At 48.1% G+C, this 18,847-nt stretch overlaps 1 protein-coding gene across 2 annotated transcripts in view; it reads left to right on the top strand.

Annotated features, from left to right (window-relative positions):
- The window catches only part of FAM168A (family with sequence similarity 168 member A), a 120,448-nt gene extending 103,393 nt beyond the window's left edge, over positions 1–17,055 (top strand). For both annotated transcript variants that reach the window (XM_054270269.1, XM_054270270.1), the window contains exons 4-9: positions 4,810–4,890; positions 9,700–9,825; positions 12,069–12,211; positions 13,185–13,359; positions 15,061–15,190; positions 15,849–17,055. In XM_054270269.1, coding sequence (XP_054126244.1) covers positions 4,810–4,890; positions 9,700–9,825; positions 12,069–12,211; positions 13,185–13,359; positions 15,061–15,173 — 638 coding nt within the window. In that variant the 3' untranslated portion in view covers positions 15,174–15,190; positions 15,849–17,055. The remainder of the gene's footprint in view (positions 1–4,809; positions 4,891–9,699; positions 9,826–12,068; positions 12,212–13,184; positions 13,360–15,060; positions 15,191–15,848) is intronic.
- The last annotated feature ends 1,792 nt before the right edge of the window (positions 17,056–18,847 follow it).

Genomic DNA, 18,847 nt, shown 5'->3' on the forward strand with positions numbered 1-18,847 from the left:
AGCTGAAGCGTGGGTTTATGGTGCTTTGTCCTGCCCTTAGATAAGGGACTTTATCAGCCTGTAAAAATCCTTGTGACATGGTCACTTTGAGGAGTCTGTGCTGCTTGAGACTGGTGAAGGAAAAGAAAAAAGGAGAATATTTTGTCTTGTAAATTAAAGTCAGCTGCTTGTAGCAATTAAGGCCTTGATCAGATAATGGTCAATGAAACTACTCTTGAAAAAGTGAAATGGCACTTTCTGGAATTCAGTGTTGGAAGTGACAATTCCCAGTGAGTGGGAGCCTGAGACCATGGACCAAGCATGGGCTCTGTAGCCAAAGAGAAGCAAATTCTCTTTCAAGAATTTCAGGAGAACCTTCATAGCCTTAGCACTTATGTATTGGGTGTTATTTAGGTCATTTTGCTACAGAAACATTTAAAATACATGAAAAATTAAAGATGGCTTTAAAATACCTGCTTGATGCAGCCCTGTGTACTTTTTGCTTTGCACAGTTATTGTGTGGTGATTTTTAAAGCTGCTCAGCCAGTGCCTTCCAGAGCTGGAGTGCTGTGTGTTTTCCCTGGGGAGGAGATTAAATGAACACTGCCTTTCTTACTCCTATTGATTGTGGAGATGATATTAAATTAAAATAAGCCACAAAACAACTTTGGATTTCTTCTGCGAGGAATCTAATAAATTTTGTTCAATATTCTTCATCTCATTTTCTCTCCTTCTGCACCAGTGCAAGGCCTCAAGCCCAGCAGAGACAGAGTCCTGTCATGTGCAGATCCATAGGAAGTAAAGGATGTTTTCTTTCTCTTCCTGACATTAGATGTCAAGTGGGATTGAGCCTCTTGCTGTTATTTTTCATTCAAGGTGACGAGGCAGGACAGAATGGCAGGAGGGGAGCACTGTCAGCAGCAGGAGCAGGAGTTTACAGGAGGTGTCTTGGGTTTTCCAGAGGGAAAATCAGAGCAGGATGCTGCAGGCTTTGGTGGTGTCACCTCTCCTGAGATCATTCCTGGTTGTTGGATCCTGATTTTGTTTTGTACCCAAGGGGATGTAAGGCATGGGCACCGTCATGGGGGAGCTCAGCTTTTTCTTCTGTGTGGGAGCTGGTTTGGGATTATTAGGGAGGTGAAGAAGAGCCAACAAACAAATCCAAAGGCTCAAAACCAAGAGGATATAAAAATTATAGCATTATTGAGTAGTTTTGAGTCAGAAGGGACATTTTAAAGGTCATCCAGTGTCCATAGGCAGGGACACCTTGCATTATCCCAGGCTGCTCTATCCAATCTGGTCTTGGACCCTTCCAGGGATCCAGGGGCAGCCACAGCTTCTTGGCCACCCTGTGCCAATGTTTTATCACCCTCATTGTAAGAAATGTCACCCTCATATCTAATCTAAATCAACCCTCCTGCAGTTTGCAACCTTTCCCTTTGTCCAATCACAACAGGCCCTGCTAAATAAAAAATGCCTCATGTATTTTTAAACCTGCTGGATTTTGAGTGCTGGGAATTTCCAGGCATGTTTCTTCTGGCACAAATTGCCCCAGATTCTGCTGCTTTCTTATTTTTCACTATGTCCAAAAAAAGGAGCAATCCACACTAATTTTCCTGTACCTTTCCCATCTCTGCTTTGCCTTAAAATAGAAAGGACAAGTTTTCTTGCTGGAGGTCAGCACTTATCAAAGTTTATGAGATCAGAGTGGATGATAGTGCAGCGCAGGGCTTCTTTTGGCATCCAAAGCTATTAAAGCTTCCTTGATAGAAATCATATTTATTTGAGCTGAAATGAATGCAAACCCAGCCATAACTTACCTTCAGAACAACAAAAGATACCACGGGAAGGAAGAGTCCTGCCGAGCATAAAATAAACCCAAAAAAAAGGAGGAAAACCAGTTAAATCCCCAGCCCTGGAGGGTTTTAAAATAGGTGTGGATGTGGCATTTGGGGACATGGGTCAGTGGTGGCCTTGGCTGTGCTGGGGTGGGCTTGGACCTGATGGTCCTGAAGGTCTTTTCCAAGTGAAACAATTCTGTGATTCTATAAATGCACAGTTACTTTCATCTGCCTGAAATAAATCCTTCAGTACTCAGCTGGATGGAAAATCTTGCCCCAAACCTCACTCTTCTTGTGCTTTGACTTATTTCAGGCTCTTTTTTAAGGCATAACCCCAATGCTGCAAATTTTGGTCTGAGTAAAGGAGGTTTTTTCCTGATTTTGGCAGTGGGTGAGTGCTGGTGGCACGTCAGAGGGCACAGGTGAAACATTTGTGACAACACAGGACTGTGTTTGTCATGGCTGGTGACTGAGGACTGGTAATTAAGGATTATTACTAAAGACTGCAGCAGTTTGGGGGATTCAGGGCTTATTTGGGGGGATTTTCCAGCAGCAAAGGTCAGAAGAACCTCTTGGAGCCCCAAGAGCCTGTCACATAGATCCCTTACAAACGAGCAGGGGACTTCCCAACACCAGGGCACACAGAGCCATCACCATCTGTGCCCATGGCAGGGGACTGGGATGGTCTTTGAGGTCCCTCCCAACCCCAGCCAGTCTGGGTTCCACTAAACCATGTGCCAAAACCCCATGAAGAAACACAGGAAAATACACAATTTTAGGGGAAATACACAAGAAGTGAGCTGGGGTTGGTTTAGCACCCCCGGCCAGGTTGTCAGGAGGAAAGAGGAGGAATGTGGAGCAATGAATGTCCTGGAAAAGGCATAGTTGTCTTCTGATGAGCTGGAGAGAAGGGATGTTTCTGATTTAACATCCTCATCATTAGTGCTCTGCTTGCAATCACTGGATCTGCAAATAACTTTCTAAGGAGCTTCTTGATTGCTGGAAGGGTTTAGATATTCCTGGGTACGATGAAAACGCAGTTCTGTGTAGCCTAAAAAACAACCAAAAAAACCCTGTTAAACTGCTGCTTATCCAACATTAACTACAGCAATTTTTAATTAACCTGATTTAGAAGCCAAATATATCACTGATGAAAATGAGAGGGTAGAACATCCAGTCATTTATTCCAGTACAGTGGCCATGATTGTTGAATTAGATTTATTCAAATGAACCTCAACATTTTGCCACAGAAGCCTGTGGTGCCCGGGTTTGGGAGCACTGGGGTTTGGGCTGTGGCTCTTTTGGTGCTCAGAAGAGGGAAATACAGACCCATGCTGGCTTTTATTTAATAAAATGAAATATTAAAAAAGATGGGTGTAAATCCACTGCTAATTACCTCCTTCCAGCCTTTGCTGGCAGCCAGCAGGCAGCATCAGTGGGGCTTGGCATGGAAACACTCTCCAAGGGCCATTGCACTGGCTCTGCTCTGGGACGCTGGCCAAGGGGACACACAGATAAACCGAGGGGTGACACACACAGAGCCAAATTGTCCACCAGCAAAGCAGGGTTAACGTGCCCTGCTCCCTCAGCAGCACCTAAGGAGGATGGAGTTGCTCAGGTGTTGCTCTTTTCTGTAGGGAAAACCTGCAAGAAATTGAGGGAAATGAAAAGCAAAATGGTGAGCAGTGACAGGAGCCCAGGGAAGGGCTGGAGCTGTGCCAGGGGATGCTCAGGTTGGATTTTAGGGAAAGGTTCTTCCCCCAGAGGTGCTGGGCAGGGAATGGGCACAGCCCCACAGAGCTCCAGCAGCACTTGGAGATCACTCCAGGGATGCACAGAGTGGGATTTGGGATATCTGTACAGGAGCAGGAGTTGGGCTGGATGATCCTTGGGGTCCCTTCCAGCTCAGGACGTTGTGTGATTCTGTGGAAAAGGAGCAGACCAAGGTGCAGAGGTTGTGGCTGTGCTCTCCACAGAGGACAGGAATTTCCAGTGAGGTAGGAATTGGATGCTGGACACCTGCACTATAGTAGGAGTCCCAGTAAAATATCTGTATTGTATTTGAATATCTGTGTACAGGCCTTGCCCTGATGAGCCCTGGTTGTTCTAGATGGGCTGCAGCTGTGATGTCCTTCATTGGGCTGGGATAAAAGGGGATGGGCTTGGCCAGGCAGGGACAGCCTGGAAGGAGCCCTGACCAAGAAGCAGTAACAGGCAGAAGGTGAAGTCTGTGCTGTGAAGGACTGCCCCCAAGAAATATCACTGAGAAGGTACAGGACTTCAGAAACATGATTGCGACAGTATGGGACTCTAGAAATCAGCTAACAGCATGCACTGTGTGGGTGCACACAGGCTCTGGGGTGTGCCAGGATTTCCAGCCCCTCACTTCCCTCACACAGCTCCCCTGAACTCCCCCAACCTCTGCCAGTGAGGCTGATGCGAGCTGAGGGTGCTCTGCAGCCCTGCCCAAAGTGCCCATTAAACCCTGCCTGGCTCCAGAGGGCCCTTCCAGGTGGCCTGGCAGGTAATCAGGTCCCTCCTGGGAGCAGCACTGTGCAGCCATGGGTGAATCCAAGGCTGGCATGTTTTCCTGCAGGATCCCTGCCTTCCCTTCAGCAAGGCACTCTGCTTAATGGGAGTGCTGAGCTCTCCAAAGTGCTGCCACGCAGCCCAGGAAATCCTTTCCGATATTGCTGTGCTGGTGGGGTTTTGTACATGAATTCCACGTTCAGAGTATGGATTTTCCCAGCAGTTTTCTCCAAAGCACAGTGAGCACACCTGCATTCTGATCCTTGTTTCCTGCAGAAATAAGGATGAAACATTGATGATATCACACATGGAGCACATTCGTGGTCCTTCCTATCCCCAGGGAATCCACCTGTGTTTTCCCTCGGTGGCCTCTGTGCTCACACAGGTTGTGTATTGCTTTTCAGGGGTGCCATCCTTGCTGGATTGATAAAATCCTGATGGTGTTTTCCTCTCCTTTCAGGTTATCCAACAGGCTATCCCACTGCTGCCCCAGCCTACAATCCCAACATGTATCCAACCAGCAGCCCCGGCTACGCCCCAGGTAAGAATCCTCAGAAAGGCCTCAAAACATTCCTTGCTCATCCATTCCCAAGCACTGCAGATGAAAAATAATATCTCACCCTTCACTTTGACTTTTGGTTGCTTGAGATGTTTATTCTGAGTGGTTTTGCCTCAAAAGAGCTGCAGGGTTTTAGCCCTTCCAAATGAAGCTGCCTTTGGAGCTCAGTGTGCAGCAGAAGAGCTGGACTTTGTGCCAGTCTTGCTAAGCCCTCTCTTCCCCTTAATTGCCAAGTTTTCAGTCCCCCAGTTGCCATAAAATCAGTGGCTCCCCAGGCTCAGGCGCTTTCCAAGGCTGATGAAACAGGAATGAGGGGTTTGTTGCCAAAATCTTTTGGTTTTGTCTTCTCCACATCACAGTTTACACATATTCCATAAAGCTGTTTATTGTGGATGATTCTGGAAGGGATCTGTTGTGTTTTGTTTGGGTTTATGTGCTTTTAATAAGGTCTTTAGCTGAATTTTTTCCCATTAAAGCCTTAACATGGAACATGAAACAATTTTTGTTCCCCTGGATTTGTGCTGGCCACCCTCCTTTCCCCTGAAGGATAAAACACTGGAGGAATTAAATGAAAACAGCTCCATAGAATAAGAAAAAGCCCATAAATTTATTAGTAGCTTGTCCTGCCAGAGGCTGGCAATGTCCTCCCTGCTCAGCCAGGAATGTAAATACTGCAGCATTCTGGCATTTTGGCCTGGATATTACAAAATGTCACTTGTCCCCAGTTGTGCAGGCAGCAGCTCCTCCACTCACATGGGCACATGGCCAAGGGAACACCCAAGGGAGAGGAAACCCCAAAGCACTCAATGATAGGGATTTTTGGGGGGTCTGAATTGCTTCTTGTACATCTTAGACACCATTTAATAATTTCCATCTTGGAAATCTCCTGATGTCCAGAGAGCTGACAGGTCAATTTTTATGGAGAACAAAAACCTTCCAGTGGGTAACACAGCTAAGCTCTAAACTAGCAAGGAAACTATGAAGATTAAAATTGAGAAATTAAAACTGGAATGAAAATGCTGAAACTTTTATAGAGTTTCCCATAAATCTTGAGACCAAGTTGGAGAGACCTGGTTTAGGTAAAGGTGTCCCTGCCCAAGGCACGGGGTTGGAACTGGATTGTCCTTAAGGTCCCTTCCAACCCAAACCATTCTGTGGTTCTGTTACAAACAATTTTTGCAATCTTGAAATCAATACCATTTAATATCACAGCAGGATTTTAAACCATTTTAACCACTCTGGGAAGCAGAAGCAGGCTCTGCTGCTCAGAACCTCCCAGCACCACACTCAGTGGTACCTTCTCAATGGAAAGCAGGCTTCCAGGAGGAAAAAATAAGGGATTCAGAGAGCTAACTGATGGAAAAGAAGTGCCATAAAATCTCCCAGCAGTGGGGACATGTGACAGAGTGACAGCATCCTCAACTGTGCTAAATGGAATTGGGCTGAGCTAATTCTGTGGTTCAGTGGCTGAGCTAAAACCTCCATCAGTACAGAGAGTGTTTCCTCAGATTGAAGGAGCTGCTGTCACACAGGAGGCTGGAAAAAGCCTGGAGAGCAATGTGGTCCTGGTGTCCTTCAAACACACTGGGAATCAGCTTGGGGGCCAAAATCTTGGACTTCTCAAACAGCAGACTAATTCTAAATAAGGGATTAAATAAGGGATTTTAGACATTGAGTCTAAAAAAAAAAGAGATGCTGCATGTTGCCAGCAGAATAACTGCTCCTGAACATCCCATCCATGGACAAGGTCCTGTTCCAAAGCTCCCAGGCTGGGCAGGGGGTGCTTCCTGCTGGCAGAAATCCCTCCAGCTCACTAAAAAACAGTCACAAACCCAGGGTTCATCTGATTCTCCATGTGGAGATTGCCCAGGGAAAGGTGCCCCTCAACACTGCTCGGAACAGAGCTTGTGGTTTCTGAGTTCTTGGGAGGTACCTGCAAGCAAGGTCTCTTGAGCAGAACCATTCTGTCCCAGCTTGACCACCCTCTCTGCTGCACCCTGAAGATCTCCTGCTCCCTCTCAGGTGCCTCTTGCCTCAAACCTCAGGAATTTTGGTGGATTCCATGCAAAATCTTGGCAGGAGATCAACCCCTGAGCGAAGATAATTGCAGTTTTCAAATCCCACCTGCTTTTGCCCCTGATGTTCTCCAAACACTCCCTGAAGCTTCACTGGAAGTCAGCCATGCCTCGTGCTCTTCTCTTGACCTCGTGGTTCCCAGAATCCTGGGATCCACATGGGCAATTCAATGATGTGGTGACCTAAGCTTTGCAACAGCATCAGAGGGAAACAAGGACAGGAACTTGGAGAGGCCTGGAGTTCTCTTGTTTCCTCCAGTGAGGAAAGGGAAATGGTGACTGGAGCCAGTCTTGATTTCTCCCTCTCCCAGTGCCAGGTTTCTAGTGAATATTTGCTGGTGTTTGAGCCCAAAAGGTGTTAAATTATTCCCCAGATTATTCCAAAGGAGCCCTATGAGCAAGGGCATGAGTTGGACTAGATAATCCTCACTGATCCCTCCCAACTCAGGATGTTCTGTGATTCTATCAATTCCTTTCCATTCACTTCAATTCCTGCCCTGTGTGATTTTCCTGCTGCATTTTCCACAGTTTTTAAAGGGAGAGACACAAGGCAAAACACAGCATTGCAAACTCATGCTTGCAATAAGCCTGTTTTTTTAGGACACTGTTCTTAAAAAATCCCTTTTAAGTATGCAGAAATGAGCATCTAAAATCACTCTGCTGCAAGAGACACAATTAAAAAAATATAAAATTATGTATGTCTTCATTAAGCCTGGTGCATGTTCCCTCACAGGCATTCTGTCTTGCTCATGGTTGTTTTGTTTTAACTTCCTTCATTAAAGCCTCCCTTTTTTATTTTCCTGAAAGTAGGACACACATTTTGCTCGTGGAGGCTGAAGCTGTGTTTATTAATAATGCAGGGCAGAAGTAATGGCTCTGCAGCAGTGCCCTCACAGAGCAGGACTGAAATCAGCCCCAGAAATGAGGGATCTGTGTGGGAATGTTGTGGGGCAGGATGGAGGCTCCAATCCCCCATTCCTGCTTCTGGATCCTGCTGGAGGAAATGCTGCTTTGCAGAAGGGAGCTGGAGCATCAGCAGAGCTCTGAGCCATCCTTTAGAGGTGCCCACCCACTCTTTGGGGACACCAGTGGGTGCCCTAAGGGGTATCTTGGGCTCTGGAGAGGTGAACATCCTGTAGTGCCTCACAAGGCTTTCCAGGAATAAATGCTCTCATCATTTTGAGGCACTCAGGCACAGGACTGCCTGGGGAATTAAGCTTATTGCAAACTTTGTTCAGGGCTGGAGGCTGTATCCATCACAAATGAGGTTGTTCAAGGGAAGCAGGATAGCCTACAATGCTTTGAAAGGGTTCATAATTTTGTTTTTTCCACTTAAAATATGTCCTGAACATTTCACATGTCATCTAAAGGTCCTGTCAGGAAAACAGAGCAGTCCCAGTGCTGCAGAGACCCACAGCTCACTTTGTTTGCTCAGTTCCCACTGGTTGATTTGCCAGGGGTTAAACTGATAATTAACAAAAACTCCTTATTTTATTTCTATTTATGTGAGAGGATAAACCAAATCCAGAAGACACTGGTTGGAGTGTCCCTTAAATGGCATTAGATAGTCATGGCTGGATTGTGATCCCTGTGAATTATTGCAAAGGAGCAGGAGGTATTTATGTTCCTGAAACCTCCTTGGTCCACCTTTTGTGTAGTTCTAAGTGATGGATTCTCCAAGGATCTGTGATTTAATAAAGAAAATGCAGAGCTGTGGCAATCTCCCAGCCATCTCCAACCCAAATTGCCTTGATTTTGTGGCAGGTTTAACGTGGAGAGGGAAAACCACAGAGGAAGGATTCGTGTAACATTACAATGAATTGTCTCATCAGTCTCAGAGATTAAAACCTCTGTGAAATCCACAGGCAAAAGTGAATCTGATTCTGAGTAAAAGCAGAAGTGAGGGAGTGTTTCTGTGGCAGCGCTGGGAGTTGCTCTCCAGTGTGATGTTCCTGAGTGCAGCCTAGCATGGAAAATAAAGCAAGGCAGCCTGGAAATCCTTAATAACTCCCAAACCTTTGGGAGAGGGCAGACACTTGGAGCAGAAAATGATCAGTGACTGAGTGCAGGAGAAATTGGGCTTGAACCTCTGACTCCCCACAAAGCTCCTGGTGTTCACTTGGAGGAGGAGGAGGGAGGAGCAGGGTTCCACATCTCCAGCCGTGGACCAGCATCCGGGTGGATCTCACACCCATGAGTATCTCCCACAGCTGCTGATGGCCAGCAGAGCAGCACTGCTGGGTGTCCTCTGTGCTCCCCATTCCTGTCTGAGTCCAGGAGAGTCTCAGGGGGGTTTGGTGGACCAGCAGACCTGCAGCAGTGCTTCGCTGCACTCTCTGGGAGATGGATTTCCATCCTCTGGGATGTGCTGTGCTGCTGCAGGCTGTGGCCCCAGTGCCAATTCCTCCTCAGCCTCCCAATCTAGAGGATTGATCCCAATCATTGCCAGCTTGCAGCCCTGTGACACTCCAGATTTACAGCTGTACCTTCAGAGAGGGTTAATTCAGAGTCTCAGCAGATGTGGAGGGTGGGGAACATCCTTGCTCCAGGAAGATTTCCAAGCCCTGACTGAGATGTGAAGTCCCTTCCGTGGGGCTCAGCACCTCAGGGGCAGGAACCTGGAGGGAAGAGATGAACCAGGTGATTGCAGTGTGACCCAAGTGTGGGAAGCTGTCCCTCACTGCTGTGTGACACCTCTTCTCTGTCCCCACTCCAGCCACACTTCTGATGAAGCAGGCCTGGCCCCAGACCTCCTCGTCCTGTGCCACCGAGGGCACCTTCCACCTCCCTGTGGACACCGGCACGGAGAACAGAACCTACCAGGCTTCTTCTGCAGCATTCAGTAAGTAAACCTTTCCTTCTGGGGTTACTGGGGTGGTGGGTGCCTGTTTGCCTCCCCTGCTGGGGGGTGATGTGTGGACAGGGTGATTTGGGATCACAGAATTGAAGACTGGTTTGGGTTGGGAGGGAATTAAACATCATCTTGTTCCAACCCTTGTGGGCACCTTGCACTAGACCAGGTGGCTCCAAGCCCCATCCAGCCTGGCTTTGATAGATTAAAACCACAAAGGATCATGAAAAGGAGAGCACTGACCCTCCTGCTGCTCCTGCAGAGGAGGAATTCCAGTGGAGAAGGTGAAACCTCTCTCTTAGTTGAGTGTTTGATCCCTGGGAGCAACACGGGGTTGTTCACAGGTGTTTATCTCCAAAGGGACATTATTCCCCATTCCCTTAAAAATGAAAGAATTCCAAAATAAAGGCTGATTTTCAAGGAGCACTGCTGAAACTCCCACCTTGTAAGCCAGGCTGGCTGAGCAGGAGCAGGGGGAGGAGATGCCATTGAGGGATCACAGTCAAACAGGCTTTTCCAGTGCAGCCTTGTCATCTCACCCCTCAAGAGGATAGGCAGTGCCTCCAGCAGGGCTGATAAGCTCCCTGATAACCCCGGGATGCTTTCCCTGGTATGTGGGGTGTCCTCTGGCCCCTGCCTAATCTGGGACATGAGTGCTGTGAGGTCAGAGGGTTCCTCACCTTACAGCTACTCCAGGCTCCTTTTTCCTCCTAAATCCAATCAATTGCACAACAAAGTGAGAGGAAGAAATGTAATTTCTTTTTATTTAAAGAATTATTAAAAATAAATATTTTAAAAGTCTTTAGGAGACTTTCTCTTGGAAAAAGGATGTCCCTGTCATTCCTTGGGGTAGGAGCTGTACAATGGGCACGGTCCAGCCCTGGAGCAGCTCTGGTGCCTCCTCTGGACTCTGTCCAGCAGCTCCAGGTCTTTCTGCTGTGTCCCCAGGGCTGGAGGCAGCTCTGCAGGTGGGGCCTCACGTGAGGGAGGCAGAGGGGTAGAATTGTGGACATCCTGTCAGTTCCTTGCCCAGCTGAGGAATCCTGCTTGTGGTGAACCCTGGAAACAAGCAGCAACACAATATTCCCCACTGAGCTCTTTCCCCCCCCCCCCCACAAGAAGCCTTTTATAGAAAACCATTTCTGTGCACTTGTGAGCTGCAGGATCAATAAGGCTGAGATTTCTGGAGTGACATGAGGGATTTAATCAGCAATTTTAATAGAAGCTGGAGCTTAAAGGCTCGCTGCTGCTGAACCACAAAGCGGCAGCAGCACGGGCCACGCCAGCCTAATCCTAATAAGGCGTTAGTCATAATTAGGTTTTGAAATTATCTGCCAGACTGAGAGGAGCCTCCATCATCTTGTGTCATTAAACCTTGTTTTCACATTGTTTTACCTGCAGGTTGTTCTGTTTTTTCCCCAGTTTATAAGCACAGCAGATTACCTCTGCCTGGGTTATTGTGTTTTAATACCTTTTTAATATAGGAGATAAACTGTCTGTGATTCATCAATCAGGAAACACTGCAAGTCCTGGTATTCAAAGTAGTGAAACCACACAGGCTTGGGCAGGTCCACACCTCTAGACACCCCTCAGAAATGAAGTGTGACACTGAGAACTGGCAGCCTCTGAGGTATTTGTTTGAAAAATGAGTTCAGAATAGAGAAGAAAATCCATTAGATGTAAAACCAGGAGGTTGGTTGGTCTGTGGCTGACTGGGTTCCTGGAGGAGTCCTGATGGAGGAGGCTGCACTTCTGCTCTGATCAATATTTCAAACCTTTCCCACTTCTCATTGGAAGATTGTTGCTCTCCTGCTAATGTGAGCGAGGAAAAGAGTCACAGCTATTCCCCTTGTTAATTAACACCTATTTTTCCAATCTGCCGTAATCAGGAGGGGGTGAGATGCTGTTGGGGAGCTCCTAAAAGCTCCGTGTGTTCTTCGCCCTGTGGGGTATTAGACTTGAAATCTTGGTCATCTCTAATTGCTGAACACTGGTGGAGTAAATAAGTTAAACATATTTGAGTTAAATATATTTGAGTAAATAAGTTAAATATATTTGAGTAAATAAGTGAAATATATTTGAGTGTTTTGGCTGGGCTGAGCCTTGCCTTCTCCTCTCCATGCCACAAAGTCTTTGGAGCCTGTTTGCTTAGGGGATGGTTCCTCCCAGCCCTCCTGCCAGCCCTGAGCAGCCATGCCAGGCCCTGACTGGCACCCCTCCTGTGTCTGTGGCAGGGTACACTGCGGGGACTCCCTACAAGGTGCCACCAACCCAGAGTAACAACGCCCCTCCTCCCTACTCGCCGTCTCCGAACCCGTACCAGACCGCGATGTACCCCATCAGAAGTGCCTACCCACAGCAGAACCTGTACACCCAGGTAGGTGCCACCTCCTGTGCCCATCACAGTGCCTGCCCACAGCAGAACCTGTACACCCAGGTAGGTGCCACCTCCTGTGCCCATCACAATGCCCACCCACAGCAGAACCTGTACACCCAGGTAGGTGCCACCTCCTGTGCCCTTAGCCATGCCCCAACACACCCGAGTCCATTGGAGTCCAACCCACCCCTGCACACTGGTTGCTCTCCAATCCCAGAATCTGCCATTTGTCCTGTGAACCTTTGTAGCTCCTGAAAGAAAGAAGTGATGGAATAGTTGCCCTGCACCTCCTTCTCCCTTTAATCCAGACCTTCAGAGGTTCTCTAATGGGGCTTTCACTAATGCACAATAAAATCTCCCTTTTGCTGATTCAAATCCTTGTTTTCTTTCCTCCCATGCCTGGTTTGCAGGTCCTTACAGTGCTGCTGCCTGTCCTGGGGACAGCAGTTCTCTCCCTTGTGCATCTCCTCATTTCAGGCCCTTCATTACTTAGCATGTGAAGCTTTTTCTCCTTTTTCTGTTGGCTCCTTTTATTCCTGTGCATCCTTCTCCCCTTGTTTCAAAACCCTGCAGCCTGGATTTTGGAGCCCTGTGTGAAACCCAATTGGATGACCCAATACCTGGACCCAAGAACCATGGCTTGTCCTTTCCTTCCGTCTCTTGTTCCTTTTCTACACCAGCAGACGTTTGTGTCCAGGCCCTGTTTCATCCCATCAGAGGGAGGCAGCAGGGTCAAGGAGTGAATCCATCCAGGACAAACCCATTGAGGAGATCCTTTTAATAAATCCCTGCTTTATTCTTTAGCTCTGTTCCAGGGCAGCCTCCTCAAGGCATCCCAGGCACAGGAGCTCATCCATGGGAGCACCACCCACCAGCCCTCGGGCAGCGCTCGAGTTACAGAGCCGAGAACTCCTTAGGTTGGAAAAAACCTGGAATAATGATGGGATTTTGTTTTTTTCCCCTTCTCCACCAGGGAGCTTATTACACCCAGCCCGTGTACGCGGCCCAGCCTCACGTCATCCACCACACCACGGTGGTGCAGCCCAACAGCATCCCCTCGGCCATCTACCCCGCGCCCGTGGCCGCGCCGCGCACCAACGGCGTGGCCATGGGCATGGTGGCCGGCACCACCATGGCCATGTCAGCAGGTAAGGAAACCAACAGGGGTAAAAAACTCCCCCTGCGCCCCAGGTGCTGCCCTGCTTCACCTGCTGGGTTTGCTTGCTGGGTGCTGCTCCTGTGCAGGCAAAAATGCAGTCATTTACCCCAAATCTTCATCTGACTCAGCAGAGGAGACCTTTGGTTTGGCTCACTCCTGTGTCCTTCAATACATTATTCTGTATCCTTAAATATATTGTATATATTATATTATATATGATATATATTCCTCTCTCTGTTCTGTAAGTGAAGGAATAACCAGGCTGGTCCATCCTCAAGTAGTTTTATTTCCCTCAAGCTCTTTTCTCAAAGACACTTTTGGTCATGTTTTTGTTTGACAAAATGAATGTTTTTGTTTGACAAAATGAATGTTAACCTTGTTTTATCTATCCCTGTTCCTATACATTTTACATGCAGATTCTAACTGCAATTAATAGCACATTAAGTAAGATACGGGCTGGTTTTATTTTTTCCAAAGCCTGGGTTTTTCTCCTTAACAATTTGGAGGAGGAGACCTTTGGTTTGGCTCACTCCTGCATCCTTAGATAGATTTTTCTATGTCCTTAAATATATTGTCCCTTCCTCTGTCTGTTCCTTAACTGAAGGAATAACCAGGTTGGTTGATTCTCAAGTAGTTGTATTTCCCTCAAGCTCTTTTTTCAAAGACACTTATGGTCATGTTTTTGTTTGACAAAATGAATGTTAACCTTGTTTTATCTCTCCCTGTTCCTCTACATTTTACATGCAGATTCTAACTGCAATTAATAGCACATTAAGTAAGATAGGGTTTTTGGTTTTGTTTTTTTTCCCCAAAGCCTGTATTTTTCTCGTTAACAATTCTTGGGATTGTATATTGAATTATGCCAAGAAATGCATCATTCATCCTTTTGCATCTGCATTAGCTGTGAAGTAGGAGTCTGTAATGGGACACAATCCCTATTCCAAGCAGAGATATTGCAGCCTGGATGTGACAAGAACCACTCTGAGAGATTTACTGTTGCTTATATTAAGAAGTGGATAAATGTAATTAATGTATGTGGGATGTTTTAGAATTTCATTAATAACATTTGTAGAGAGATACCCAGAAACTGAGAATTTGGTTTGAGCACCCAGTTGCTCCCAGAACAGAGTAGTCCAGGGCTGTGTCCTCCCTCCCCATGAAGGCACTGTGCAAATTCTGACCTAAAATCCCTCTGTTGACCGGCTGCAGACTTAAAAAAAGGCTCATTTCAATTTTCCCTGGAGATTTGTTGAGTTTTTTTTCCTCATCTCCCTTTGCATCCCTCATCCCTTCCAGTTTGTTTCAGATCTGTGCAGTGATTTGCTGTCGCAGTGCTTTCAGCAGGTAGATGTCAGCAGGTTGTGGCCAGCTGTGCTTCCTGTCTTTAGGGACAAGGAACACTGGAAAAAAACCAAGGAAAAACCTTAAGGTTAAGAGCCAGAGCTAGCATGGAAAATCTGCTGGAGCTTCAGGTGTTCTTATTCTGTTTGTGGTGCTGGCTGATCCCAATCGTGTGGGTCCAACACCTTTGAATCGGGTCTGGTGGGCAGAGGAATTATCTGGGAAAAGGGGAAAGGGAGAAGGGAAAAAAGGGAGAAAGGAAAGGGGGGCAGCTGGTGCTGTCCCTGCTCCACTGTAGGCACAAATGCCAGCTCCTCTGCTCCGTGCCAAGTGTTTCCCTTCCCTGCAGGAACCTTGTTGACCACCCCCCAACACACCGCCATCGGAGCACATCCAGTGTCCGTGCCAACGTACAGGGCTCAAGGAACCCCCACCTACAGCTACGTACCTCCACACTGGTAAACCACTGGCCAATCCATGTGAGTGCTGCCTCCAAACCCCATCCAGCCCCACCTTGGGCACTTCCAGGGGCTTCTCTGGGCTCACAGGGAGGAATTCCTTCCGGTATCCCATCCACCCCTGCCCTGTGGCAGTTTGAAACCGTTCTCACTGCATCCCCTGACAAAGAGTCCCTCCCCATCTTTGTGTCCCTGGAATATTTCCTTTCCCCTGCTGGGAGATCAGGCTGTTCATTAGCACCGGGGTTGCGTGCACTGCCTGTGTGTTCCTGTCACGCCTGGGATCCCAGAAATCCCAGCTGCTCGTTCCTGCAGCCCTTGGCCCATCATGCCCAATTACCAGCACAGGCAGCTGATGGGAACACGATGCTGCCTGCCCGTGGAGAGCCCATCAGCCCCGGGGTTATCTGAAATCTCCCTGTGCCACACAAATTACACCGGGCTAATCCTGCCCCTCCCAAATTGGTGTGCAATTAGCAGGGAGCAGCTCATCTGCATATTTGTAATCCTCTGCGTTGGATAGCACGGGTGAGCTGCTGCTTTCCCAGCTCCCTGCCTGACAAATTGCCCACAGGGATGGTTAAATTCCGTATGGATCAGCTCCACGTGGTGCAGGGGTGCAGAGAAGACGAAAACATCCTTCTAACTCCCAGTTTTTAATGTATTTGCTGTCTTCCAGATCCGGAGTCAAACATTGTATGCAACTACACAAGTCTTACATCGGTGCTGCGGCCGCTGGGCTGCAGCGCCTCGTCTGTTTGCAAGAACAAAAGAAAAAAAAAAAGTGCAAGGGTCACTTTATGCATTCTTTAGTGGTTTTTGTAAAAGCTGCTTTTTCTAATCTTCTGCCTCTTTTTTCCCCCCCTTCCTCCCCCTCCCACATGAATTGTGTAACACACATACTGACACTGAGCAATAGTCGAGTTCTCTCTTCGGTCCTATCATTTGAAAGCTCAGAATCTTCACTTTTCCAGCATTGCCCAGCTGAGTGGTGCAAAGATCCCCCCACTTCTTGTTCGTTTGGGTTCTTTCTGTTCTTTTTCTGTTGTCGTTGTTGTTGACAAGAGCCTAGATTTTTTTTGGCTAGTAAGAGTGGTTGATGTTCAGGGTACTATGTGAAAAGCACAGCGCTGGTAGGCAGGCTTATTCCGATTTGGTTTGGGTATTTTTAGTTGAAGAATATAAATTATTCAATCTTTCATAACATATTACAAGAAAATTGGTGTCTTCCAGATAGCTGTCGTGATAGATTATAAATGCATTATCTGCAGTGGAATTCTGAACTCATCCCTTCTTTTTGTAGGAGTAAGAGAATATAAATATAATTAGCGACGTAACACACTTGTCTTAGGAAGCACGAGGACTGGTCACCAGCGGGTCTTTGGTCTGCTTTTTCCAACTGGGCACACGGATCACGGGTGATGGGAAGGGAGCAGCAGGAAGATGCATGCCCTGGGAGCATCTGGAACCCCTTGGGAGAACGGGATGCTCCCCTCAGCCACGTCCTGGGGCAGTGTGGGGAAGAAGGAGGCTCCTTCCTTGCGTGGCTGCTGCTTGCAGGCACAGATGTGCTGGGCAGCTGCTGAGGGAAGCAAGGAGATGTCCAAAGGTTGGGCTGGAGAGCTTCTCCAGGTCCAAGGATTGATCTGGAGAGCTTCTCCACGTCCAAGGATTGATCTGGAGAGCTTCTCTCAGTTTAGGGCTTGGTCTGAGGAGCTCCTCCAGGTTCAGGGTTTGGTCTGAGGAGTTCATCCAGGTTTAGGGTTTGGTCTGAGGAGCTTCTCCAGAGTATGGTGGTGTGGGAAAAGAGGGTGTCTGGTTGATGGAGATGAGTCTTCAAGGCAGGGCAAGGGGAAGATGGGTGGCTTCAGCTTGCACCCATGGTGTTGGCAGGTAAAACCAAACTGCACTGCCTCCATGGCAGTCCTCCAGTGTCCCCCTCCCGTTCTTTGGGTTGCAGCTCCAAGACTTCCAGGAGGAATGTTCATCCAAGCACAAATACCAGCACCAGGGAGGAAGGTCGGGGAGGGGGAGGATGTCTGGCTGCTCTGCTTGGAGGGGTGGCAGAGGAGGAAGCAATAGCAATAAACACGTCGCCTCCTTCACGGGAAGGCACCTGAGAAGAGGTGACAGCAGGGAAGGAGATCCACAGTTGGCGTGGAGCAGGATGGGGGACACCAGGCACGCAGAGGCTGTGGGCATCAGGGTCATTTGGAGGGGTTTGGCTTACCTGGGACGTGGGGACAGGGAGCTGGTGACATCCCCCCTCGGGGTGTCCAAGTAGAGCAATAAGTTGTCTTGAGGGCAGCAGAGGCAGTTTGGATTTGCAGACAATGCTTGTGGCCAGTTTGTTTTTAAATCCTTGTCACTAAACGCAGCATAGAAACAAGGTTTTTGGGACTTTTTTGGGTATTTTTTTAAAGACAAAGGCTTGGTTGGGTTTTGATTTTTGCCTCAAGTGTGCCAAAAGTGTTCCATGCTCTCGGTGGAGTCTCCCAGCTTGGCTTCTGCTCCTGGAGCTCCTTCCCTTGAGCATGAAGTGGGGAATAACAAGCCTAGGGGTCCCAGGAGGATTTTCCCTCCCTCTGGTTGGTCCCAGGAGTTTGTCAGGTTAGGTGTTGGCACTTCTGTTTGGGGGCGATTTGGTTGATTCTGCTGGTTTTGAAGGAAATCTAGAGCAAAGCTCTGGTTGATCTCCTCAGCCTCGAGAGGAACAAAGTGGGGGAAGACTGTGCTGTGGGGTGGGGAAGGGGCACCCTTGGGCTGCCCTTTGGGGTGGTATTGAGGGAAAGGAGAAGGAAAAAAGAGCCAATCATCAGTAGATTCCCTACTTGGCTTGATTAATAAAGAACAACAGACCTTGGGAAATAATACCAACACATCATCCTTGCACTGTTTGTAGCACATTGCAGTTAAACCTGGGCCAAAAAATCCCCAGATCCTAAGAATTGAAGAGTTCTGAGATGCCCTTTTTCCCCTCTCACGTTTGTGTTACACACCAGGAGCTGTCTGTCAGCATTGAGCCAGGTCTCCCAACATAATGGCACTCTGGTTTGTGGGGTCCCAGTGAGCTTTGGGATCCCAGCCTGGGCTCTGCAAACGACCTGAACCAGCAGACACCATCCCACCACTGTCCCAGACACCACTTCAGGAACCACTCCTAAAATTCTGGCCTGGGTGTGGAAAGGAGATGTTGGGCTTTGTCCTGGAAGGAAAAGAAACATTAAAGGTGGGGAGAAAGACCCAGGAGTGGAGCATGGTGGATCACCCAGTGTTCCCACTGACACAGGGCAGTTGGGTTTTGATTCCTCTGCTTGGATCAACAGCAGATCCAGAGCTCCTCACACCATCATTCCCAGGCAGAAATACTCATTAACCAAAGCGTGGAGAGGTGAAGTATTTGCCACCTGTTGGGCCAGAGGCTTTAGTGAGGACATTTGGTATCCAGCCTTGAGCCACTGTGGGGAACCAGGGCCACCACACAGTGCCAGGCTTGGGTGGCTCCTTCCCAAGGTGGGGAGATGCTCCCTGCCCTTCCCTTGCTCCCAAGTCCTTCCCTTGGTCAAGTCTTGGCTTAGCTGAGGGTCCTGGTAAGGTCACGGTGGGGGACACTGATGGGGGCCACCAGCTTCTCAGATATGTCATTCCAGCAAAGCTTTCCTGATGTTGGTTAAGGAA

The sequence above is a fragment of the Melozone crissalis genome, unplaced genomic scaffold (genome assembly GCF_028551555.1).
Source record: "Melozone crissalis strain CALT ecotype California unplaced genomic scaffold, PUWL_Pcris_2 ptg000009l_1, whole genome shotgun sequence".
In the NCBI taxonomy this organism is placed as follows: Eukaryota; Metazoa; Chordata; class Aves; order Passeriformes; family Passerellidae; genus Melozone; species Melozone crissalis.